The sequence below is a fragment of the Glandiceps talaboti genome, chromosome 4 (assembly GCF_964340395.1).
Source record: "Glandiceps talaboti chromosome 4, keGlaTala1.1, whole genome shotgun sequence".
Taxonomy (NCBI): domain Eukaryota; kingdom Metazoa; phylum Hemichordata; class Enteropneusta; family Spengelidae; genus Glandiceps; species Glandiceps talaboti.
The window spans coordinates 15,269,694-15,297,549 of NC_135552.1; the positions used below are offsets into that span (position 1 = coordinate 15,269,694).

Sequence of the window (27,856 nt, forward strand, 5' to 3'; positions counted from 1 at the left end):
ATATATATATATATATATATATATATATATATATATATATATATATATATATATATATATATATATATATATATATATATGTATATATATATATATATATATATATATATATATATATATATATATATATATATATATATATAACTCGGTGAGTATCAATCTGCTATAAGACAGTGCTCTATACCGCAGTGGCAGAGCGTAATAGTTTTGGTAGTACTGGAACTCTTTCTTGGGTGTAACTCGGAGTTTCACGCATATTGCGATCATCAGACACTCCACTCCAGTGTCTGATGATCGCAATATGCGTGAAACTCCGAGTTACACCCAAGAAAGAGTTCCAGTACTACCAAAACTATATATATATATATATATATATATATATATATATATATATATATATATATATATATATATATATATATATATATATATATATATATATATATATATATATATGACTGCTGGTATTCATGATTTTAGGTTTTATACCGTCAGATACTTACACAGACTCGGTCACTCTGACAGAAAAAATACATAGTCTGGAGGCAAAGTCACCTGTGACAAAAGAACAGGTCAACATTGCTGCCGAGAAGGATACTCGACCATCCTCGTTCGATTCGCTGAAAAAGGACTCTAAGACCCACGAGGAAGTTAGTGAAGAGAAAACGACTGACTTTGGTCCAACAGGCACTACAGAATCACAAGACGAACCGAAACCACCAGGACTTGGCAGCGCGAAGGAGGAGGAACGTGAGGAACTTTTTATTATTTAACTGAAATTCACGTTTTGTAGTTTGGCGAGAATAGAATTGTTTTAACATCTTGCCAATCTGTGAGATAAATATGTATGCATTATTTTTTTATACTCGCATACTGTCAAGGGACATTTCGTATAACTGTTCAAGGTAGATGACATCCATGCATAATTATTTGATTTTTAAATCTACAACTACACGAATGTCTCTCTTCCTAACACATCTCGCGTTAGATCAATATAGCATTCCTTTTAGCTAGTGGTAATTATAATTTAGCTGTCAACATTGGTCATATAATTCATCAAGCATATATACTATGTTCTGACAACTCGTGACGCTTTTAGGTTCCATACCATCAGGTGACAAATTGACAGGAAACGATGGCTCTGACGACTCGACCACTGACGATGAGTTAGACTATGGCTGGTCTTCTGATGATACCTCTGATAATGATGACGAGCATGAAGAGGATGAATTGGGTTCATCGGTAGCATTGGTGCGTAACTAGTATACTTACACAGTGTCAATTTTGAATCACTTTCGGGAGCTTTTCTTGTGTCATAACAATTGGAAAATTAAATAGTCTGAAAAACCAAGTTTATCTGAAAATAAACCATATATTAAAATCGCACCTTGGTAATTAAACTTCTGGGAAATATTCAATTTGTTTTTAAAAAATGCATTTAGAGATCCTCCTAAAGGTTATAAATCTAAAATATAAGTAACTGTTATTTTAGAAAATTATGGCTGGCTGCAACGTTGATATTTTTTTCATAAAAATAACCAAAGATATACCCACTAACAATTTGTCAATTACTTGTAGGAAGTTGAAATCTTGTACGAAAGCTAGATTTTGAATCTGTCACCGTGTTAAAACTGTACTAGTTGTAACTAGAATATCATGTTTTGATCAGATATCCACAATATATTCTCTGAAACTTGCAGACAGTGAACCATGAGATTTTGACAGGTTTCCCTTTCTTTTTGATGTTTTTCTTTTTTTTTCACTAGTTGAGTCTACTAAAGATACATTGTATTTGCTGTTGTTATAAGTCAGTATATCAAATACCATTCCTGGTTTTATTTCTGAATCAGTATAAATGGATATTATATGTTCATTACAGGTTGTGTTACAAGCTGCTAAGGAAGGCCGTCTAAATATGGTGAAGGAGATGTTGGATTCGGATCAAATGAATAAGAAGAAGTACCGTGGACTTGTGAGTTCTTTGTTTTCTAGATATACTTGGAAACTAATGTATCAGTTACGAACACTACACGATCACTGTAGCACTAAAATACAAACTATTGTATGACTAAAAAGAAGTCGTGCGCGAAGCTATGTAGCGCCGCAACATTACAATCATTCTCGCAAACCAGAGCTGTCATCTCTTCCGCGACACTGCGAAATAACGAACCACGGCGCGGCCGATTGGGCAATGCGTCTTGGACGGTGCCGTAAAAGAGGCCGTGGTTTACGACGATGCATTGCGATATTTATGTGATATGTTTCAACATCATATACCACCCGTTTCATGTTACCATGAACCGGCTCTATTTGACACACAATCACGCAGAAACTAAAAATAGCAAGGTCACAATTTCTTGCTGTATTTTGTCTAGTATGAAATATACCATAATGAAGCTAGTATCAGACGCGTGGGCGCCAATGTTTTGACGTCTATGGTCTGCAAGGTGACACTTCAATTCATTTCATTCAGACAAAAATCTGACAATAAACTGTATCCATTTAATCTTGTTTAACATAATATGCAGTTTCTTATTGGCTTCTGCGTTGTTGCATAAAACGGAACCGGTTAACGGTAACTTGACACGGGCTGTAGTTGAAAAACGATAATCCTTTAAAGTGGCCATATGGATGCAGATTTGATATTTATTTTGGATTTTTAATTTATAAAACTAAATTTTATCATGGCTTCCTACTTCAATTCCTAAATCAATGAGAAACTATATAGAACAAGTCTGTGTTTGTCACTCAACACATTGCAAAAAGGTAAAAAAAAACCGTGTAAAATGGTTGTTATTATACGTACATTAATAAACATTTGCACATAGATTAATCTTATCATTAGTGAGTTACATACATTGATTTCACATTGATTATTCAAGTAGGAAGCCATGATAAAATTGTTTTATAAATGAAAAATCTAAAATAGATACCCAGTCCTCCATATAGCCACTTTAATTAATATTAATTTTCCTTTCAAAGATATTACAAGTAGCTACCAAGAGGCGGCAGTTTGATGTTGTTAAACTAATTCTTGGCTATGATATTAAAAAACGGCAATTGGACAAGGTACCAACAAAGTATCATATTATTTATGATTATGACGGATTATGATTTCACGTACAAAGTTTACGATAAATAACAGAAAAGTCAAATATTTGTCACATTATTGCCCGTACACAACTACAAAGGGGGGGGGGGGGTAACGTCATTGACCATGTGCAATTAACCAAACGACTTTCAGATCCAGACTTAAAAGTGATTCTTATATGTTATTCATATCTTCGTAATATAAAAAGTGTAAATTAATTAATAGAATTCCGACCTACTTACCCTGTTTTCTGAAGTCATGTTATCGGAAACAAACTTTTTTTTTTTGCCTAATTCTTATTTTTTTTGTTCAGAGAATGGCTTGTGTATGGTATGATGCTTAAAATTCCCTGTTTGTGAAAATACATGGAAAACCTGACGGCTATAAAGTTTATCCTCCGAAAATAGAAGTGTTGTTTTAATAGTCAAAAGGTTGATAACTTTGCTTGTCTTGGCGATAAATTTGTTTTGGAACAATCTCTACAATGCTCTGTTCACCTGACACCAGTGGTGCTGTTGGTGAAGATAAGCCGCGAAAACTAACAATTCAACATTATTTTTTTCAGACCCTTGTGTTTTGTGTCAAGCATAATAGGGATAGGTTTATCCAACCGCTTATAGACGCCGGTGCAAATATAAACACAAGAAATAGTGTAAGTGGAAATGATTTTTTTTTTATGATCGGTGAAACGTTTAGATAATATATACAGTGAGAACTCACTTTTAAAATCGTCAAATTACTAAACCCGTTAAATATAAATGTAAATCTCTATCTATCAATTTTGAATATTAATAATGGGATAATTAATTCTAACAATTTCAAGGATATGTAGACATGTGTGTATTTAGCCGTGTAATATAATTAAATAACTGCCTGATAAAATGTTGTTATAACACATTATTTCTAGACAGCCTTCGGATTGGCTTAGACCGCGTCACGTGGAATGAACCTGTGATCCACAGTGGCCTCAATATGCATAGAGCGAAGCACTAGTCATGTTTTGTTTTCGCTAGGGCAGTAGTGATGGAGTAAAGGAGTCTTTCCGACGATTTGGTGGCTATGGAAAGAATACGTGCCTGAGAATATGTTGTGTAACAAAACATTCATTGTCCAGTATTCGGACACTAGTATACGTCATATTTAACTCAAGAGGTTGCTACAGAACAGAGCCTTCGGGGTTACCTTAATAGACGTCTGCTCGTGCCCTCATAACCAGGCGATAATAATGCACCTTGAGGTACTACCATAATACATTAGTTTGTGTTCAGTGATGAATAAAAATATGGTTATTTCAACATTCACAAGTTTATGTATGTATGTTCCAATTTTGTTTACCATGTGTAGGACGATGAGCCATTACTGTACATTGCTGCCAGTGGAAAACTTCAGACTATGGAAACGCTTTTAAAAGCCGGTGCTGATGTTAACTTAGCTGATGGGGTAAGCCAGTTATGTGTTTGGATAGCAACGTTACGCCTTTATCAGTCTCTGGGGTTATGCGCAACATTGGACACGGGGTGTATCATTGTCTAACAAAGTCAGGACCCAATTGCTAGGTATATGATAGAACACCATGTACAAGTGTGGCGTACTCGGGGTATTGCACGAGTGCTTGAAGTGTTCTCGGCGGCCGTACTTTCACAAGCATAGCGAATGAAAATGCAGCAGAAAACACTGTAAGCACTAGTGCAAATACCCATGACTGTTTGAAACTCATGCTCATTATTTTTACACATGTTTATCCGAAACGACAAACTTCCATAAATATGATACGCACTTTCATGCGCAATGAGTGATTGTTCCCTCATTTGCAATAAAGTGTTCGGTACTGCACTGTAATTAATGTAAATACCATATTGTATACGCACGCAACGATACAAGTACAGCCCTGGACAGGCTAGTGTGTGAGAGCAGATTTTAGCCATGATAGAACTTGACTTGATGTTTTCAAAACAACAGGACACCGCTTCCTATTGAGAGTTGTTTCAGAGCTAAGGTGGTCCACAGTCAACTATGTTAAAGTCAATAGTCAGTCTTATGTAATCATTGAAGTACATCATAATAGTGGAATTGGGATATTTTCTGATATCACAGCTATGCATACCCTACTTGGTTAAAGTTGATTTATAATAATGACACTTCAGCAAGCGTAGGCCAATGGGCTGCGAGCAAGTCTAATGTTCATGGGATCAAGAACACAGTATTCATCCTCGTCAATTTGTAATCAACTGTCTAATTTTGAAAAAAGCTAGGTGACACAGGTTTGATTACAGTGTAACCATTATGACTCAGCTGGGTATCAACTGAATGGTTTTAGTATTTTTATGAAAGGATGCAATGGGTCCTTAGTCTAGACCTCATAACCGTAAACTAGTGTCATGTTAAGTAACCTGATTTGCGCACTTCAAAATCCGGGGCTGTAATCTCTGGTACATATATAATAATAGATGTAACATGTTATCTCGTGGTGATTGATATAGCTTGGAGAGACACCAATCCAAGTGGCTATCTCCAATGACAATGTTGAAGGTGTAAAGCTCCTGGAAAAATATGGTGTTCAGCTTGATGCAACCACTGACAAAGAGGTAAATGAGAACAATAGGCCTGTTTTTGGTAAATAATGTATGTATTGGTCTCCAATTTATACTTACCTATTTATATTGCAGCACACAATTTTACCTTTGTATGTTTGTAAGAAGTTTTCAACACTCGTTCATGTTTCACCAAACGAATATGTTGGTTATATTTAGAGTTATAAAAGTTGATCAGCTTCTCCCAACAATTACAGTTTTCACACAGAAACTCAAAGGGGGTCAGGAGTACGTTAGTAATCATGATGGAGATCTAAGAAAGAAACACTCAGCCGCCAATAAATAACTCTACACACTGTAACTATATACAGCCCGCGAAAAAAACACAAGTGCGTTTGTTTGCTTGTGGTAACCAGGAATGAGACAAGGTGCATGCAAAGACATACAATGTATATGGTGTTGGTAACTTATCAAAGCATAAGCACCACAGGATCCCGGATCTAATGACTCTGTTTAGTGATAGAACACACACTTATACCACTGAGTACAACTGTTACTGTTGCCTTATAACTTTCACAGATAATACACAAAGTGATAGAAGCATTGGGTGAACCTACATCAAAAGCACCCGCTATTTATTTTTTGTATATCAGTTGTATTGTCGTTTTTACGTACTTTTGTCTTTTGCGTGGTCTCCCTTCCGTGGCTCACTTTAATCAAAACAAACGCACTGGTATCTTTTTCTCGAGTTACAGTATTTCTCAGATCAATGTTTTGCAAATTTCATCAGTTAAGCTTTTATATTATAGGATGGACAAACACTCTTGCACCTTGCTGCTACAGATAAGAAATTGAAGAGTGCAAAATATCTGTTGACACGTGGCCTTGATGCCAATGCCATGGACAAGGTTAGAACAATCATATTACTACTATGTATCAAATCACTCCCCTCCCTCCCTCCCTCCCCAACACACAAATGCACATTCCTATCTCTCTACCTACCTAAATACCTACCTACCTGCCTGCCTGCCTGACTGACTGACTGCCAACCTACCTACCTACGTACGTGCGTACGCACACATACACATACATACATACATACATACATACATACATACATACATACATACATACATACATACATACATACATACACACACACACACACACACACACATACATACATACATACATACATACATACATACATACATACATACATACATACATACATACATACATACATACATACATACATAAATACATACTTTCTCGAGATTGTTTGCAATCTTTGACATTTCTCATAATTTGATACCATTCCAGTATGGGCAGACACCATTACATAACGCTGCGAACGAGGATGACGTTGAGATGGTACAATTGCTACTAGATGGAGGTGCAGATAAAACTATTAAAGATAAGGTAGTTTTAACTTTAAATTAATGAGCCACCTTAGTAGTACTAGTCGTAGTAAAATTTATTGAAAAAAAGGTTAGCCAGGAATCAACAACAGATGAATTCCATGTTACCATGGTTACCACTCAAAAACTTTCAAATCAAGAACAAATTAACAATGAGCAAATACGATTACACTGCATGACAATGAATTCTAAATTTCACGAGGAAATGAACACAACACTATGTGTTGGTAGCCTGTTCCATGGAGTATCCAAGTATTTGAGAATTTTTTGTTTTGACATTTAAGTTTCTGACGTCAACCTGTGTAAATGTAGAATGATTTAGACTTGATCTTCACACTGGAACAGTAATCTATAAAGTCGAATGTCTTTATCTAGAATTGGGTATTTATGTGTGGTATTCTCCGTCAACTGATTTTTTTTGTTTCTGTTCATGTATACTAGAATATATTTAAGTTGTATCCCGTTCGATCAAACATCAAATAGAATGAAGTTGTTTATTGAATTTAATATTTGCTGTCTGTGGTTTTATTGATATCGTTAGACAGGGCAGACACCCATTCACGTGGCACTCTTGAACAACGAGTTTCCAAAAACTCTTGGGCTTCTAACAGATGGAGATGCTAAGGCAATTGATGCAGTCACGGCCAAGGTACATGTACTAGTATATATGTATGCAATCCGATATAGGTACAATGGTTTATATTTTATCGCAATCGTACTGTTTTATGAAATATACATTCTCTCACAGTCCTCAACTGCTTAACGGTGAACGAATGTAAATGTGAATAGTCTGTTTTGAACATGTTCTTTGCCCAAACAGCTACTCTACGAAAATCTTCATCCTAGTACTAGTACAATCCTCCTTGCGTGGTGCGCCCTCATCGCCGGGTTACGTACAGAAGTCTAACTATTCACCTTGTTGCCGTACTAGCGAAGTCTCACTATAACCTTAGACCACAATAGAAAACTTTCTCTAGTCTAAGTTATAACCAATTGCAAATTTAAAAAAAAAATATTGAAAGTCAAAATATTACTAGCTGAAAATTAAAAATCTACATACAAAGGTTGTTTTCTTTGTAGGCCATTTAGCTAAAGCTAATTGGTGTAGTAAATACATATGGGGGTAAAGGTTAACGTGAGTTCATTTGGTTTGCAAATGTTGTTGAGAATGGTAAGACATTCAAAATGTTTCACTAGTGTTGATATTGTGACTGTGACACTATATCTTCTTCGAATTCTTCCTCGTATATCAACGTACAATCGTTCAATCTTTAGGCTGAAATACCACTGTTATCGAAGGCGTCAGGCGAAAGACTTTTCCTGTCGAGTGTAAAGGCATTTTACTCTTCTGGAGGAGATCTTAACACAAAAGACGAGGTAAGAATTCGTCATTAGATTGTTGAAAATGTACGTATTTACAAGGCTGTGTGACAAAATCATTCTTATGTATAGGTAAAGAGTGGGCATACACAGGGAACGAAATATTCATAACTCAACAGGCGTCGCGATTTTCATTCCTTGTATTTCCGGGACCCCTTGGATATTCTATAAATTAGAGCTACATTGAAAAGCGCAGGAACGAAAACATGATGAATGGCATTAAAACATCCCATGGGCTATAAGAAAACAATGAATCTATATAATTCTGTCTTTGAAATGATAACGTATACATGTATATATTGGTAGGAGGGGAATACCCCGCTTCACATCGCATCAAAGAAGAATTGGACTGAAGCTGTCCGGTACCTACTCGGTAAAAATGCTGATATGAAACACTTTGATAAGGTAATTACATGTAAAATAAATATTTAAATCATAATCATTTTATATTCATTGTGCAATTAGACGGACGTACCTACCTACATACCTACCTACCTACCTACCTACCTACCTACATACATACATACATACATACATACATACATACATACATACATACATACATACATACATACATACATACATACATTCATACATACATAGTTTTGGTAGTTCTGGAACTCTTTCTTGGTTGTAACTCGGAGTTTCACGCATCGTGCGATCATCAGACAACTCTGTCTGATGATCGCACGATGCGTGAAACTCCGAGTTACAACCAAGAAAGAGTTCCAGAACTACCAAAACTATTGCGCTCTGCCACTGTGGTATAGAGCACTGTCTTAGCTGATTGATACTCACCGAGTTATATACATACATACATACATACATACATACATACATACATACATACATATATATATATATTCAGACATGATACTTATATATGTATAACTTTTGACATGGTTTACTGGTTAATTATTGATTCTTTTTCATCTTCTAATATAGGACGGTCTGACATCATTACATATAGCTGTGATGCTAAGCAATGTCGAAATTCAACAAGAGTTTCTCAGCCACAGATGTGACGTCAACGTAGTTGATAAGGTAAGCAAAAGATCGACAACTGTTTTTGTACTCAGAGTCGTCATAATACATGAAAGGTTTACCTTCTCCAAACAACATGGTTCTCACGACAAGCCTTCTCTGTCAAGAGGTACGGTAAGTCTGTGCTAGCAAATTCTAAAGTCACGTCTTTTTAATTGTGAAAAAAATCAATAGAATAACGTACAATATTGTTTAATTTCAGTTCGGACTCACTCCTCTGCACTTTGCTGCGGGTGGTAAGTCGATGGAATCCGTTCAGGTACTTTTAACTGGCGGAGCTAATACCAATGTAAAGGACAAGGTGAGAGTGTAACACTTGTTTGTCTTATACTGCGTATACATTGCCACGTGCTACTTACTTATATATGCATGTACACATCTAGATCTGTATACATTTGCATAAGGCCAGCTTCAATGCACTTTGGAAGATTGCCGAAATAATCAACAGATTTTTATAACATCTGTTAGTTACTATGCACAAAGAATGGATCTTAATTTATGGTTTGGTTAGTATAATGATGTTAAGGATATATATATATATGATTTTTTCACAGGGTGGACAGACGCCACTGCACATAGCTGTCAACAACAGATCACGTGCAAGTGGTGACATTATCAAGGCGCTGTGCGATGCTGGCTCCAATGTCAATGCTGTTGATAATACGGTAGGATAGTTGATGGTTGTTATATACGTAGAAACAGAAAAAAACACCACACAAACTCTACGACCACTTACACACACAATCTATCTTTCTGTAGTACTAATAGCAATATATATGCTATAAGCCCCATATTGTTATTGGTTCATTAAAAAGCCGTGTGTCGCAGTAGTCACGGCAACGTTACTGATTCCTATAAGTGTGTGTATTTTAACCTCTGTTGGTTTATATTTCTCAGGACAAGCAGACACCACTTCACATTGCTGCAAAACTCAACCGTGTAAAGGTCAGCAAGATGCTATTAGACTTGGGAGCTAAAATGAATGTTGTTGACAAGGTGAATATAACGTCAAAGTACAGCTCACTTTTAGCTCATAGTTTTCCTATTGATTTGCTACCCCAGGAAAACTTCATATCTTACAATGAGCATATCGTTGAAATTATAACAACAAGAACGTCATTAATTTTGGAGGAATGAAGTTTTGATAGAATCTTCACCGACAAAAAATAAACTATGTTCAGGGGCCGGGAGGACGGGTCGGGCTTTCTTGTATTCAGAAAAGTATGCTGGGAATTGGCTAATCATCCTAATGATTCGTCGTCGAGGGCGCTCAACATCACAGTTTGGAACAGCAAACTGTCGAATCTTTCGGTCTAAATCTTAATATGTTTCGTGATCGTGATAATAAAGAAAATGGAAATTCATCTGGGTAAACCATAAACACAACTTGGAAATTTTACCTGAAATTTTTGACTGCACACTTCAGTCTTTGTCAACAGATTGACCCCACCTATTCAGAACATGTGACCTTATGGATACCTGAGCGTAATAAGAGTTTATATCGCCCTCCGTCTCTGTTCAAATGATGGTTTAAGTGCCCGGATGTAGATAGCTTCCTTCCCTCCTCGTTCAAAGTGCCTAGTTTCAGTGTCTACGATTTTTACGTTGTGAATGTCCTGGTGATTCAGATGAGACTTCAGATGTCCTGGAACTTGGTCGTCTCGGCTCCAAAAATCTGTTTTTTAGTGATCTCTCAGTCTCCATTATGTATGATTCCTCACATTGGCCCGTATTGGTCTGGTGAGTCTGGCCCTGGCAAGGAATTTGGTAGATCACTCCACACACATTTTCCTTTTTCGTCTTGTCCTTTGATACAAAATATATTTGTATCATAAGATACCATAACAGAAATAATTATGACTTGATCGATAGAACAACAAGACACCAATGGAACTTGCTATTGAGAATAACTGTGAAGGTACTGCATCACTATTGGTGGAGAGTGGAGCCGGGTCATGACAGTGAACACAAGGTATGTGTTACAAGTGAGTAAGTTATCGGATGAAGTGAGTGAGTGAGTGAGTGAGTGAGTGAGTGAGCGAGTGAGTGAGTGGGTGGTTGTTTGGGTAGGTAGGTGGGTGGTTGTTTGGGTGGTTGTTTGGGTGAGTGAGTGAGTGAGTGAGTGAGTGAGTGAGTGAGTGAGTGAGTGAGTGAGTGAGTGAGTGAGTGAGTGAGTGAGTGAGTGAGTTGGTAACCGTGTCTGCCAATCATCGACTTTGACTTCGAAAGACTTAGATCGGAAACGTAAGCTTAGCTTAAGAGTTTTTATACGTAGATAATGGTTTTTTGTCACCTATGGAAAGAATGTTGAATATGGAAATATTTGGTTATAATTGTGATACACTGTGCTAACAGCATTCTGAAATAACTTGTATTCCATTGTTGTATTTATACAGGGTGCAGTTGGTGGACGACCATAGAACATAGAATATTGCTATCAAACTTAGAAATAGTACTGTGATAACCAAATGATGAAATCATCTTAGCAGTATTGTACAACTACCTTAGACCATATAAGACCAAAGTAAATAACACCCGCAATTGTCAACAATTTGTGATTGTTGTGGATAATTTGTTTGTATGACACATTCCATCCAAATTAAAATAAATTAACCTGTTTATACACGATACGACGGGGGCGTAGTTGTTCTGCAGATGTTTGTTCTCTCCCTCTCTGTCAGTAGCTCGAAACCCCAACCACACTCTCTTTATATCTTTCACCCCTATCACTGTCCCTCCCCTCCTCCACCCTCCATCCTCTCTCCCCCTCCCCCTCTCTGTCTCTCTCTCTCTCCCCCCTCTCTGTCTATCTGTCTGTCTGTCTGTCTCTCCCCTCTTTCCCACACCCACACTCTCTTCTTTCGCTCTCTCCACTGTCTCTCTGTCTTTTTCTGTCTCTCCCTTTCTGTCCTCTCTCCTCTCTCTCTCTCTCTCTCTCTCTCTCTCTCTCTCTCTCTCTCTCTCTCTCTCTCTCTCTCTCTCTCTCTCTCTCTCTCTCTCTCTCTCTCTCTCTCTCTCTCTCTCATATCTTTGAGTATATTCATTCGATGTCAGAAATAGTCAGAAATTACACCACTGAGAATGTGAGTTAAATTTATTCGTCTTCTATTTTGACTGATGTACAATTAATATTTTCGCCATGTTCCAAAAAATGGACTTTGGCGTGAACACACTTCCAGTGTTTTATATCCTTTGGATTTTAGATTAAAAACACTGGATTGCCGTGCATATTGTTGAAAAATATCTTTCAGTGTGTATAAAATTCGCTATTCAATTAATCGAAAGACAAGTAGATGACGTATCGAATATAAAAATGTGTATAGTATATGGATGTTGCACCAGTTTGAACTTAACAATTTTTTGAAACTGCTTTCTAATTTCTTAGATATAATGCTTGATTTAATTCTGATTATTGTACACCCTAAGGTGTATTGAAACGTTCTAAAGGTAAAATTTGTGTGTTTATTTGTACACAATTATGAACCGGTAACGAAAAGTAATGAATTTATATTCTACGGTACGGATCTTAGGATAAGTGCCTCCATCGACGAGAACACCTTAAATTTGTACATAAAACGGACTCCTTCACGATATGTCAGACGTTATGAAATAATACGTGACATTCGCTGTCACTGAAACTGTACGACCCTGCTTGTGTTTCAGTATTGAATGTTCAATGAGCACAACCATATATAGGTATTAAGGCAAGTCAAACTAACATGACACTGGATACAAAATAACACATCTTTAGTTACTTGATGAAAAAAATTGTCCCTGTTGCAGCAAGTGTTGGTTGAAATGTTAATGTTGTAGTTGCTTGGGACAGATCTTGAAACTTTCAATCATCCTAGCATTAAAGAGAGAAGAGAATCTGTATGTGGTATCTCAACTTAAGCCACATCATAATAAATTGCTGTATCGAGAATAAAGTGAATTGATTATGTGCACTGTATCTTACGATCTGTGGTATGCAAACGTTGCCCACTTTTGGTATGAATACTCACGGATCTTCTTGGAAATTTATAGTAAACTCTGTTCAAATGATTCACGAAATGTCTGCGATAGTATTATGCCACTTCACATGCTCTATGATTTCCAGATATCTCGACAACTTCGGCGTAGCAGTAATTCTAGATCTCATTGACGAGTATTTTGTCGATGACATAAATATTAGATCGTGTCTGTGTGATCTGACGTTGGATGTCGTCCAAATCCCAATTCATTTCCTCTCTACCTCGTTCGTCTGGTTCGGCCATCCTCCACGTGTACGTCACGTCACCATTAGTAACCAAATAAACACCTGGTGTTTCCAGGGTATATGTGATGAAGTACTCGGTGTCGGGTGCAAAAACCATTTCGATGGCATCAGATTCGAGACCAGTTTCAGGAACGATGGTTGAAGTCTCGCCATTATTGAACGTGATTTGATATATCTTGCCGATGGTGTTCAAAGTCCTTCCCTGTCGTTCTGCTAGTGTGACGTCACTAATGCTATATTTACCATTACCAAGACCACGACCCTGATTGGTGAATAGAAATGGTATTCATAATATACATTCAAATCATTTCAAAGTAAGTTTTCCATCAGAATATAATAATAATTGGTAATTAATGGCAAAATCAATAATTGTTGATACTTGAATGCTCTGAGTAACCATAGTTTTTTTCAACTTAGTTTCAACCGACTTTGACCATTTTGTACACAAGTAAATCTTATTTGCTTGCCAAAATAAATTAATAGGTAAGGCTCGCCCGATAAACTTCGAACACATAGTGATTTATTTTGAGGTGTGCATGCGGAGCGAAATACCTTCAATTATAGAAAAAGAAGGGTTTGGTGAATAGATTCATAGTCTAGAATCCAACCAATGTGGTGAATTTTGTCTCTTGCCTTTTCCATACCACGCGTGGCATTTCGCTGTAATGGGCGGTACAAAAACAATGAGATCCCTAAATCCCAGCAAAACGAATGGATTGTCGGCTAATAGATTATTGGATCTATGGATCGTTGGAAAGAAAATGGAAAGACAAAGAGACACTTGTCTATAAGTTATGAAGTGTTTTCCTTACCTGTAGTTTGATTTTAGTGTATCCAGTGTCAGCAAATGCGTTGGTTTCATCTGTAAACCTGCCATCGATCAGTACACGTAATCGACCATTCCATTTACTTGTTTTGTAGTCGTTGTGGCGTCGTTTAGCCTGGCTGTGAGCACTCCAAGACGTCAAATACATTTCCAGTGCCTGCTTCGTATCTGAAGTTGGGTGTACTTCCCCAAATCTCACATCTCTGTTCTCTATCACGAACGAGGATGCTGCAAAATTTGGAAGTTGTTCGAGTGCCTCTGTAATAGATACTTCTTTGCCATTTACTGCCATTGGTGTGGCGAATGGGTAACCCATCTGTCGTCGATCAGGATAACGGTTATCTCGTGACCCACAGTAACTAAGACTGCCACACTGTGAGCGGATTTTCAGGGCGTCTACGTTATTGTCGGATATCAGAACAGCAAGACGATATGGTTCGCCATCTTTGGTGCCTTTTGGCAGCAAAAGGTTGTATGGCCAGCCACACTCGCAGAATCCACTAACAGTTCTCGCGAGAGGGATCTCTAGATCATCTGAGTAATCTGGGTCGGTAGGGTCTCGTTTGATCACCGAAGAATGCTTGTCCTTTCGCGTGATTGTACTGTGTGTCTCAGTAGCTGCCATGACATAACGGAATTTATCCATTTCGATCCAGCGTCGACGATCGTTTTCATGTCTTGCTGGACAGATGAAAATGCGCACCGTCAGACGCAGCTCACTCCCTGTCCATCTTTGACGTTTGACACGGATATGAAAATAGAATGGCTCATGACTGAGTTTACCCCACTCGAACTGGTACTGTGCTACATCTAGTATAGTTTGAATGGTACCAGCATGAGTATAGTTGTTTCTCCATCCATTTTCTGACCAATCAGTAAAGCCTTTCGGAGCTGAATCAGATGTAGATATCATTACATCATTTCCGGTTATGACAACTGGTGGTGCGTCGACTGCCAGCTCTGTAATTCGTGTCTGGTGGAATTCATCAATTAGATTATCGATAAATGTATGCCAGCGAAAGAAAATGTGATCTCTGACAGCATGATCAGTGGTTGACATGTAGCTACTCATCCCACGACGCTGACCTGAGCTACCAAACACGCCATGTCCACTGTTGTGGATGCTACCATAGGTATCATAGAATGTTGATGATGTTGCTTCAACGATGTGTCCTACCCAGTTAGCTGCACTGTAGCTGGGAGTCTCCATATCGTTGTTGCTGTCAATATTGAAGGCAGTTAACCCAGTTCCAGGGTTAGGTTGTAGGATACCTTCCTTGAAAGCCTGGCGAATATTATCTGTCCATTCCTGAAATTTGACAACCCTGGACCTGGGAAATTTCGTCCCTGAAGGACGAGGCCGAAATCTTCTGTTTTGTTGACTGCTGTGAAATTCCTCACCTACATCACAACCCAGTTGGTCTACATCCATGAAGTGCCATGGTTCAACAGGGCCAAGTCCCCATGATTCTCTTTCTGTATTGTACCTTGCTAGCAGCTGTGCATGCATGTAACCAAAGAGTTCACCCTGGCGATCTAAATGAAGTTTGTCTGTACCTGGAAGTCCGTGTGCTCGGTACACCATGTGCCAGTGTCGATGGTGATCAACAAAGTGTGCATCATTTCGCCAATAGTCCATCCAGATTTCTTGTGGTGGTCCAATTGGTGGCACCATAGCATGAGCTGATGTATCCATCATTGATGGTTCATCAATGAATTCTGGCACCTTAAGTCTGTTACTGCGTGCTATAGCGTGATGAGTCAGGAATATCTTCAGAGCATACTGGATGAGTGTATTATTATACCGTCGAGTTTTCTGCAGAGAATCAACGAATTCCAAAGTCTCCACTATATCCCCACAGTCATCAGCTTTGGCGAATATTTGCTGGATAATATTGCTGGACAAGACAAGATGCTCATCATTAAAAGCAGAGAAAACTGTCGAGCGACCAATACCACTTTCTTCATCATCATCATCATCTTCGTCATCATCAATGGCACTTTCGTCATCTTGCCAGTTTACGATTTGTTTCACTAGTTCCTGCAGCTCTGTAACTTTTGGTGGTACAGTGCGCCAAATTTCTCTTCTTTGAGAATCTATGCCTGGTGGTAGACTATTCACATCTCCCTTTCTCAATAACCATTCCCACTTGATCTCTCTGGTGATATATTCTTTCACTCCTCTGGATCTCAGGTCTTCAATCATTTGGTTTACCAGTTGTTCTGCTTCTTGGAACTGCTCTTTCTCGAGAAGAATTTCAGCTCTTAAAAACGTCATATGTCGATACCTGATATTATCTTCTCGGTTTCCATCAACATGTAATTTATCGAGAGTTGATTTTGTAGATTGAAGTACATCATCTAATACTAAACCTCGGTCTTCCTTCTCCACTTGTACTTTGTTTCCGGTCTTTGAAAACCCCTTTCTTGTAGAGTTGGCCAAATTTTTCCCACAGAGTGCCACTATGTCTTCAACCCATTCCATCCTGTCTTCGGTAGTAACCAGATGTTTGAAGAATTGCCTAACGTTCTGATACCTTGGTGCATTGGATCCTTCAAGAGCAATGTACTCCCCTACTTCCTCTGTGAAAAATTGGTCAACGTGGCGACTGTCACCATCATAAGATTGGATATTTATCTTCACCGTTTCCGTTGCCAGGTAATAGTTTTCGAATGTATAGACAGCTTTGATGTTGTACTGTCCAGGTTTTTGGAAGTAGAATCCATCCTTACCATATACCAGAGAAACTTCTTCGCTAATCCTGTCAGTTCCCTCTGAAGAACCAGATGGGTACAATGGTCGGACGTAGTCAGACACAGCACCACTGGCAAACGAATCGACTTGAGTTGTCTCACCATCTGGGGCCATAATGAATATCTTCACCCATTCTTCAGTTGGATCCAATTTACTCTCAACGTAGATGGGGTACTTATGGCAATTTCTTAGCTTCAACTGAAGCCGAACCAGCTCCATCTGTGTGTATGATGTTTTGGATGGTTTTGCAGTGAACTTTAACCTCTTGTTGCTGTTATTATCATCATCTGGATCAGCTGGTAAACTGCTAGGTGGCAAATCTTTCAGAAAGGGAGAAGCTCCAGGCTGTACAAATACTGACCTACCATGGCGGAGGAATCGTATTTCGTCATCATCAAAGGAAAAGGTGAATTCTTTGAAGTAGGAACCCACCCCATTTCTTGAGTCATATCGGTAGTCATGGTTCATAAATGACAATGAGTCAGGGTTTCCCTTATCCCAGGAGTGCTGTAAGTTAAAACTATGACCCATTTCATGCACAAATGTATGGATGAATCTCCTCAACGCGTTGGCCTTCATCTTCTTCTTCATCTTGTCACTACCTGCATCCTCATTCATACCCTTGAACCATTTGTGGTCTGTGAATATGGCAAAACCTTTGCGATTCTTGCGATCAAACATGAGTCCTGCGGTTCGAGGGTCCCTGTACTTTGGTGCCAACAGTATCCATAGATTCCAAGTGGCAGGATCTGTATTATGGTGTGACTGCATAACTTCATAAAGCTCTGATAAAGTCCATGCTGTTAATGGATCAGGATCTTCAACCTGTAGGATTTAGGTATGACGTCAGTAGTTAGTGTAATACAACATACACCATTGTTGATTCGAAACTACTATACTGAGAATGTAATTGTATCAATAGCGAACAAGTAAAATTGGTTTTGAAGGTACTGAGAAGTCTTCTGCTTTTCACGAACATAAAATCCTCTGACAGACATACATGGCCACAGCACACAACAACACACAACAGGATGCAATTTACACTAATAAGAAGATTCAACACGTGACATTCGTGTCTGATGATTTGACGAACTTTTTATCTTCACTGCGGCTTGCTTCCTGCTGTGCGTTTTGTTGGAAGTGTATATGTAAGATAAGGAGAGGATTTTGCAGCACCTTCAAAACCAATCTTAATTGTCCACCCCTGATAAACTGGCGTTCTAATCACAGTAAATTTTAATCAACAATGATGCTAGTTGTATGAACATGATAATATAGATTATTCCAAGCGACCACAACTTGTGACTCAGGACCTTGAAAAAGAGATTTATCCCAACTTTACGGTACAAAAATATGTTCCTGTCAAGATGGTAGGAATGAAATTCTAACTATCCTATGATGTTTGTGCACATCTCTGCATAGTTATATAATAGGAGAGAAATCATTCTCGCAAACCCGAGTTGATATTTCTTTCACGACACTATGAAATATCAAGACAGTGCGTCTTGGACGGTGACGTAAAAGAGGCGATGAGTGAAATGGTCCATTAAAATGATATACCTAGGATTAAGAGAAATAGTTGGATGCACTGTTTCTTACCTATCCCATCTAAGATATGTACTCTTCTGATTTTACTCACACCTTTCATGAATGTTATTTTCTGAAAACAGAAGTGCGAATTATTTGTTTAAGGCAATAATTATAAATGCATCTAAATCTTACTTTTGTGGACATGTCTTCATTCAGTGTAACTTCAATACCAGCATCTTCTAGCGGTGTAAATACTGATAGATCACGTTGGTCTAAATGCACGACTCTCTCAGCCTGATGACTAGATGTGTTGTATGTTGGTAATACTAGATCATCAGTACCACTGTAGTCTACATCAACCACCACGTGACGAAAATACTTGATAAAGAACGAGAATAAAACAACAAAAATCAGTCAGTTACTTCAGAAAAATGCATATTATGGACGTATATTTGAGTTGACCTGGTTCTTCTACTGAAATCAAGCTATAGACAAACCAAGATTGACACAAACTAAAACTAATGTTGATATACTACTATGGAAATCAAGTTATAGACAAACTAAGATTGACTCAACTAAGACTATTGTTGCAACATACGTATTGACTCTATACAATAAACATTGATGTAGTTAGTCCTACATGTACATTAGATTAGGCTGGCTTCTCTGATAGCACATTTTCCTCAAGTAGCTACCCCAAGTAACCTCGTCCAGTGTTTAAACTATTTTGAGTACAGGATTATTTCATCTACATAACCATGACGCTGATATCACCCACTTGTGTAATCTACCACTCCAGGCAATAAGATATATTTTAGGTTGTATCTATCGTAATTTGCAGACAGCTTGCTTTCCATAGTAGTATATACTGAGGTATTGGATATATACGACTAATCAGGAGAGCCCCTTAGGTGACAATGCCTGTGTCATACTTGGTAATAAATTACTCGTGGCAAATTACAATGTATTATGGTCCCAACATATGAAGACAATTTTTTCCTGGACCTCTTGGTACCATTACAATATGATATTGCTGTTCTTATTTGAGAACCTTCTCTCCTCGATTGCTATACGAATGTAACAAATTATTTCATTTAGACTAAATTAAAGTTATGATATAATAATTGTACAACAGAGTGGCTTTCATTCAGCTTCCTAGATACTTCATCTTTCATGTTTAATACTCACGTGACTATACTTGCTGCATTCATAATTGGCATCTATTTGTGGTAGGAGAACATCGGCTTTCCAAACATCGCCCTCTTTCTGTAACTTCACCGACAATTGTGTTGGCACTTTCTTACCTTCATCCAGATGAGCTACACCAAATCCTGATATGAGATTCTCCAGTTCTCTCCTTTAAGTCAGATTGAAAGGGGAGACATCTTTTCAAATGAAATTCTAGAATGCATCGTTAAATTATTTGTTGATGTTTGGCTTTTAATGTTTGATAGTGAACTACTGCCAGGGTTACGTCTGTAGCGAGGACTGTACACTTAATGTAAGTTATTTTTCTCGCGCTATAGAGCAGAGGAAAGTCTAGTAAAGTATCAGTGTTCAAACCATTTGGAATAGCTTTATTTATCTATGCGGTATTTTACTAGATACCCCACGAAATCATTCTAGGAGATCCTATTTTATCGTTATTGCTAAACCATTTAATTATCGCAAAAATGTTTATGAGTTCAATTTAAGACGGGAATCCCCGTCTTTTAGTTTACTAACTGAAAACATTAGGGCTGTTAAATAATTCGAGCATTTTATGTCTAAAGGGTACGACCATAGACCCTCCACCAACGTTGGCGAAGGGTCTATGGGTTAACAACACATTACAACAAAAATTGTAAAACAATTCAAATGATTACACTTATACAGTCAAACTACTTTAGGTCACTGTGTCTGTACTTACACTATGTACCATGTTAACGAACCGCCTTTGTCCATACATCCAATATCATAACCATTTTCACGACTTGGGCTCGACAGAAAATCAAGTCACTTGATATGTAACCAGGGAGTGGGAGTCATTTAAATGTAATAATGCTGTTCTGATGGCTTCTATTTCTTGGATCGTTTTGTAGTTGGTAAAGCTTACATTGAAAATAAATATACTGTAAGAATACCACTGATGACAGTTCATCGACTTTGGCTGAGACTTGTACAAAGTGAAACACTGACGTTGAATGCATGTAGTTAATTCGTTGACCATGGATAAATGTCGTGAATGGCAATGTTAACAACAACAACAACAACAACAACAATAATAACAACAACAACAACGACGACGACGACGACGACAACAACAACAACAACAACAACAACAACAACAACAACAACAACAACAACATCATCATCAGCAGCAGCAGCAACAACAACAGCAAGTTTACTGTGAAAGTTCTATACTATATCAGGACCTGGGGCAAAACTACTTTCATTGATACTTACTCAACTTTTGATGTTTGAAAGTATCCCACCACGTTATTCTCTTGGATAAGTTCACCACTGATGATATTGAAAACCTTAGAATGTGTTCTGGTTTTATCGACATCGATTCGAAGCTCCAGTCTTTTACCATCGATTTCTTCACTTCGATAGCTACCACTGATTGGGTCGTCAGCAACTGTAAGATAAATGACATATATAAACCACACGTCAAAGTAAAAGAAAGCATGTCACAGTCACCGTAATTTTTTTCCTGGTTTTGTATTAAAATTTGTTCGATTTAAAAATCATGTGATAGAGACAGAAACAGAGACAGAGAAAGAGACAGAAACAGAGATAGTCAGACAGACCGAGACGGAAAGACACAGACTGACAGACAGACAGACAGACAGACAGACAGACAGACAGACAGGACGGACACATACATACATACATACATACATACATACATACATACATACATACATACCTACCTACCTACCTACCTACATACATACATACATACATACATACATACATACATACATACATTATGTACTCGTGATATGTATCAATATCGACTCACCATTGTTTATTGCTGTCCTCCGAGTTGGTTTGGCTGTGAGACAAACAATGAAATTTGTCAGTATCGAATTGAGTTACACGATATCTACATGATGAAAAAGTTAATTTACAATAAATGTCAACTGATATCCTTATCCTTATGCAGATATAATGTGTAGATATTTACAGAAGATATAATGTGATTTTGTCTGTTCACTGGACGTTAGATTATTTTTACTGAATTCTTCAAATTCCAATTTGAAAATGAAAGTGACATGGTCAGATGAGTGGATATATAAAATTTCATCTTCGGTGTAAAATGGAAAAAAAACCCACCGATTCTTTTCGGGCAAATATAAAACACGTTCCCCATCAAGACACCAAAATAAATTATAGTATGTATTTTCTGTGAGATTCACAATATTGCGGATGTTGATTATATATATATGTGGCCACTCTTCCAGAACCCAAATTTAGTTGACGAAAATGGCTTTTTTTCTTGGAGTGGTGTTCCCCTTGAACCTGGTCAGACGTGTATAGCTGATTTTATACACAGTTATTAAGCCTAAGGATGTAACTAAATACTCATTAGAAATTTGAAATGATAAATATCCACTTAGGATGGGTCGAAACAGGTCGTTCTAGGGGCGGGGGGTTACAAGCTCACCGATGTGTGTTCTGTAATACAGATTCAATTGAAGACGAACCCCACTTTTTTATTTCACTGTTCACTCGATCGTGACTTGCGAATGCACTTCTATAATATCTTACTTGATTCATGTCTTAGATTTTACAAACTTTAAATGAGTCAGACAAATGGAACTTATAATGACCAATAAGCCTAGAGCAACTAGTAAATTTATTTCAACAATTATACACCAGAAGGTGTTATCATTTGTATATTTCATCATAGTAACTGATCAACAACTCTCACTACTACCATAATCACATCTTCCAGGCTTCTGAAATTAACAGACAGCTAATGATTAGTGTCACTCTAATATCAAGGTTAAACTAACGGTTTACATGTAACTTTTTTGTAGTTGTTTGCACATCTCGGACCAGAAGTAATTTCTATCGTTCTTCGAAATTAGCGTCCTATATTAAAAATAAAAAAATCTGTATTCTGTATTATAATGATTTGTTACTCACTCAACTTTAGGGAATTAGCTCAGACTACACACAGTTTGTGTTTAAAAGTCTACACTCGAAACCAATGCAAGCACCCAGCAAGTGCCTCGTTCATAGACTTCCCCCGAAGCCAAGTGTCCCTGCGAAGTGAAGTGCCTGTCAGTCCCAAGTGTTCTTTATTGTGACGTCCTTAAAGTCTAAATTTACATAACGCATGACCAATGGCCAAATAATTAATGCAATCCATATTACAGTTTGCAATGGCGTTAACATGCCCTAAAAGTATTTTCAAAACATTGACAAATGATCACTATGAATCCTAGATATTTATGAAATGCAGACTGTCGTCTCATGTACTCGAGTACGCTTGAAATCTTGTGGTCTGAATCCGATATCCTTGAGACAGTCTGCTGACCTTTCAGTCAAACTAGGACATGCGATGTTGTTACAATATTGAATTTACTGACAATATGAATATGTCATCTGTGACAATATATTCTCAACTTAAGTTTTGTAATTATTCCTTATTCCCATTGGTTGGCATGAACATTTCTTAATAATGCAATTGCTTCATCAGTAGTTACTAGTTCCGAGTTAACGAATTTATGTTCTAATCCTAATTCAGAAAATTTTTTAAACGCATCATAACACCAGTTTTTTGATTCACGAAATAAGGTGAAGTCCCACTGAAACACTGATTTGGTGATCTGGCAGCTGGCTCAGTTCAGATTGGACATACTCCCACTTAAAATATAGAAATATGCAGATTTTGTGGTCTTTAAGTCAAAGACTGAGAAGGAGACAATCATTCAATTTGCCATTGTGTATAAATTCTATAGTGTAAAATCGTATCATCAACACCCTAGACAACGTTTATACGTGTGTTTCTATAAGATATATAGGGGTATCACAGAAGGTCATTAACCACTGTATTGGGTAAACACTCTCACTAATGTGGATATGAACTATGTCTTTGAACATACAGTGTATGGACATAGGTCACCTGCGAAACAATTAATCACTCATCACTGTCTCCAGACCCAAATTTAAGGCAAAGCCGCGTCAACACGTGCGTGGTTTACTAAGTCTGTGTCGACGAAATGCTAAGAAGAAATAAACTATATAGCGTCCATGTATATCTTAGAGCTTGCAGAAAAGAAAGCAGACAAAGACGATATAGCGATAAGCACATGAACAGACATGCATCCTTTCAGTTCAGTATAACGAGCGCGAAGCTGTCATGCGACTACCGTGTTTAACATTGTAATAATATCTTGTCTATGGCAATCACCGTCACTACACTTACTCCCTGGCTAGACAACAAACGACGCATTCTTGTTCTAAAATTCTGAACTGTCAAAGGCTTAACATCGGGCTAACGTGCGTGTATTACAGACTGGGTACATCACACCATTACAACATAGGAAAAGAAGAAGGCAACCACTGTGGCTGAATAAAAAAGTGTTAAAGCAAATTAAGAAAAAATACCATGCATGGAAGAAATATACCAGTACTAAACAGTATAATGACTTCCTAGCATATAAACAAACCCAAGTAAAAGTGAATAAAGAAGTTCGTCGTGCTAAACGCCAGTTTGAAAAGAAGCTAAGTGAAAACATAAAAAAAGACTCAAAGAGCTTCTACGCATATGTACGAAGAAAACAGAAAACAAAGGACTCGGTTGGCCCATTGAAGGACCAAACAGGAAAAGTTATAGAATCGGACTTAGAGACAGCAGAGACACTAAATGCATTTTTTAGTTCAGTCTTTACCCAGGAGAACAGAATCAGTTTTACACAACCAGAACTTCTTCTAGATGACCAGAACGATTGGCTATCACAGTTTGATATTTCTACAGAGGATGTGTATAACCAACTCATCAAATTGAACTCAAGCAAAACCCCAGGACCTGATAACATACATCCAAGAGTACTGAAAGAACTTGCCGCAGAACTAACAGCACCTATCACTTTTATTTTCAATTTGTCGGTAAAAGAAGGAAGTATTCCAAAAGTATGGAGACAAGCAAATGTAACTCCAATTTACAAAAAAGGACCAAAACACCATGCTGGTAACTACAGGCCAGTAAGTCTCACATGTATTCTGTGTAAAGTACTAGAAACATTGATAAGAAATGCCGTGGTAGAACACTTGGAGAAGCACTCACTCATCAGAGACAGTCAGTATGGTTTCACAAAAGGCAAATCATGTGTGTCAAACTTGCTGGTGTTCTTTGAAACTGTAACAAAATCAGTGGATGAAGGAAACCCAATAGACATAGCATACCTTGACTTTAGTAAGGCCTTTGATAAGGTTCCCCATGCAAGACTAGTTTCAAAGCTACAAGCACATGGAGTAACAGGGAAGATCAGTGTTTGGATTCAGAACTGGTTAACCGACAGATCACAACGTACAGTACTAAATGGAAATGCATCTAAATGGTCAGCTGTCACCAGTGGTGTACCCCAAGGATCTGTGCTAGGACCCATTTTATTTTTAATTTACATTAACGACATTGATGATGTAGTGCAATCTTTCATACTGAAATTTGCAGATGATACCAAGCTGTGTTCAACTGTTAACTCACAGGCAGATTGTGACAATTTTCAAGATGATTTGAACAGATTGTCTACATGGGCTGAAGACTGGCAAATGTCTTTTAACGTAGATAAATGTAAGATTATGCACATTGGTTCATCAAACCAGTCACACAAGTACACCATGAATGATAAACCATTGAATTCAGTAACAGAAGAAAAGGATTTGGGTGTATTGATTCACAACTCATTGAAAACCAGTCATCATTGTGCAGCTGCAGCTAAAAAGGCAAACAGGACACTAGGTATCATCAAACGGAACATTTCACACAAATCAAAATTCGTCATCATGAAGTTGTTCAACTCCTTAGTCAGACCACACATAGAATATGCCGTTCAGTTTTGGAACCCACACTACAAAAAAGACATTGACCTTCTCGAAAAAATACAAAGGCGAGCTACAAAGCTGATACCAGAACTGAGAAATTTAAGTTATGCAGATAGACTAAGGACACTAAATATAACCACTTTGGAAGAACGAAGGCGGAGAGGTGACTTGATTCAAGTGTTTCGTTTAATCAAGGGATTTGATAAAAGTGACTATGAGCTACTATTTAAACTTCACCAAACCAGCAGGACAAGAGGACACTCACTAAAACTTGTTAAATCTACAGTTAGACTGGATACTAGGAAATATTTCTTCTCTCAGCGTGTCATATCTCAATGGAACAATTTACCAGAACACATCATCCAAGCCAAAACTATTGTGGACTTTAAAATTAGACTGGACCAGTACATGAACACTACAAGGGATTATATGAGCCTTTGAGGCTTTCTTCCCTTTCTTGCCATGGTTAATTTACAACTATGGCAATCACGTTAAATCACGTTAAAAATAAAATGTATGGCTCTATGCTGAAAGTGAAGCGAATTTAAAACCACAATTACAATGGATGACTATAAAACTAGCGTGTCGAACTCTAACATTAAGCTTTGTTCATAAATCCATCCTTCAACAGCATTGCGATATTAATGAAGCCCGTGTCCATACTCGTCGTAGTATATGTATGATATTCATCAGGAATCGTGTAAGGGTTCTTACCTTGTGTCGACGTTCCAGTACCCATCTTTCGAGTCCGCTTGTGTACCGTCACTCGACTGAAGGCTTTTCTACTGCTGTGTGTATTGTATATAACAACGTGACCTCAACACATCAGTTACCAAGGACACGTATTGTGACGTCACGGGTCATCGAGGGTATAACTCTTGGTTTGTTTTTTGTTAAAATGAAGTGGAGCTTGGGCTTTGGAAGATGTGGGATACATATTAATGAGGGTTTTTTTTTCTGTCAGAGACGTGACACCAAAGACGTTCTGCTAACACTACAGTTTTGTCACATACTGCAAGATGCATAGACTGCCTACGCGCATAAAATTTTATTTCAAAATGAAGCAATTTTAATATTACAACAGTAATACAGCTCTACCTAGACAGTCACCCCACCGTCTTGTTACACCGTCGAAACACTAAATACCCATGAATACATATGAGTTATGGCATTAAACCAACTGATGATATATAGTTAAGCGTGTAGAGGATGACCCCTCCCCACCAGCACCGATACTTCCTCTTTAGTCGTCATTGCATACTGTGTAAATTGTTTAATTGTATATTGAATAAATCTCTTATATCATATTTAGTACAGGATACGATAGTGGCATAGTTGTTCTGCTGATGTGTGCTCTCTCCCCATTTGTGTCTCGCTTAAAAAAACCCGCCACCCTCTCTTTCTGTCTTTCACCTATACATCTCTGTCTCCCTATCTTTGTCTGTCTGTCTGTCTGTCTGTCTGTCTGTCTGTCTGTCTGTCTGTCTGTCTGTCTGTCTGTCTGTCTGTCTGTCTGTCTGTCTGTCCGTCTGTCTGTCTGTCTGTCTGTCTGTCTGTCTGTCTGTCTGTCTGTCTGTCTGTTTATTTCTGTCTGTCTGTCTTTCTTTTTCTCTCTCTGTCTGTCTCTGTTTCTCGCTCTTTGTTTGTTTGTTTGTTTGTTTGTTTGTTTGTCTGTCTGTCTGTCTGTCTGTCTGTCTGTCTGTCTGTCTGTCTGTCTGTCTGACTGACTGGCTGCCTGCCTCACTTTGTCAGTCAGTCAGTCTGTATGTCTGTCTGCCTGTCTGTCTCTCTTCCTCTCTCTCTCTCTCTCTCTCTCTCTCTCTCTCTCTCTCTCTCTCTCTCTCTCTCTCTCTCTCTCTCTCTCTCTCTCTCTCTCTCTCTATCATATTTGGGTGTTCATTCGATGTCAGCAATCGTCTTAAAAAATTACACCCCAGAGAATGTTACAAAACTGCATTGAGTTAAATTTTATTTGTCTT

At 37.9% G+C, this 27,856-nt stretch overlaps 2 protein-coding genes across 2 annotated transcripts; both read right to left on the minus strand.

The window, feature by feature from the left end:
* Positions 1-13,318: 13,318 nt before the first annotated feature.
* On the minus strand, positions 13,319-17,280 carry LOC144433911 (hemocyanin F chain-like). The gene is made up of 2 exons (XM_078122313.1): positions 14,538-17,280; positions 13,319-13,987 (listed from the first exon to the last, which is right to left on the minus strand). The coding sequence occupies exons 1-2, from the start codon at positions 17,034-17,036 to the stop codon at positions 13,598-13,600; spliced, it is 2,889 nt and encodes a 962-aa protein (XP_077978439.1). The 5' UTR covers positions 17,037-17,280; the 3' UTR covers positions 13,319-13,597.
* Positions 17,126-22,194, minus strand: LOC144434215 (uncharacterized). Its single transcript, XM_078122669.1, has 7 exons — positions 22,158-22,194; positions 21,844-21,876; positions 21,282-21,456; positions 20,025-20,193; positions 19,029-19,214; positions 17,196-18,131; positions 17,126-17,134 (listed from the first exon to the last, which is right to left on the minus strand). Exons 1-7 carry the CDS (start codon positions 22,192-22,194, stop codon positions 17,126-17,128), a joined length of 1,545 nt encoding a protein of 514 aa, XP_077978795.1.
* Between the last annotated feature and the right edge of the window lie 5,662 nt (positions 22,195-27,856).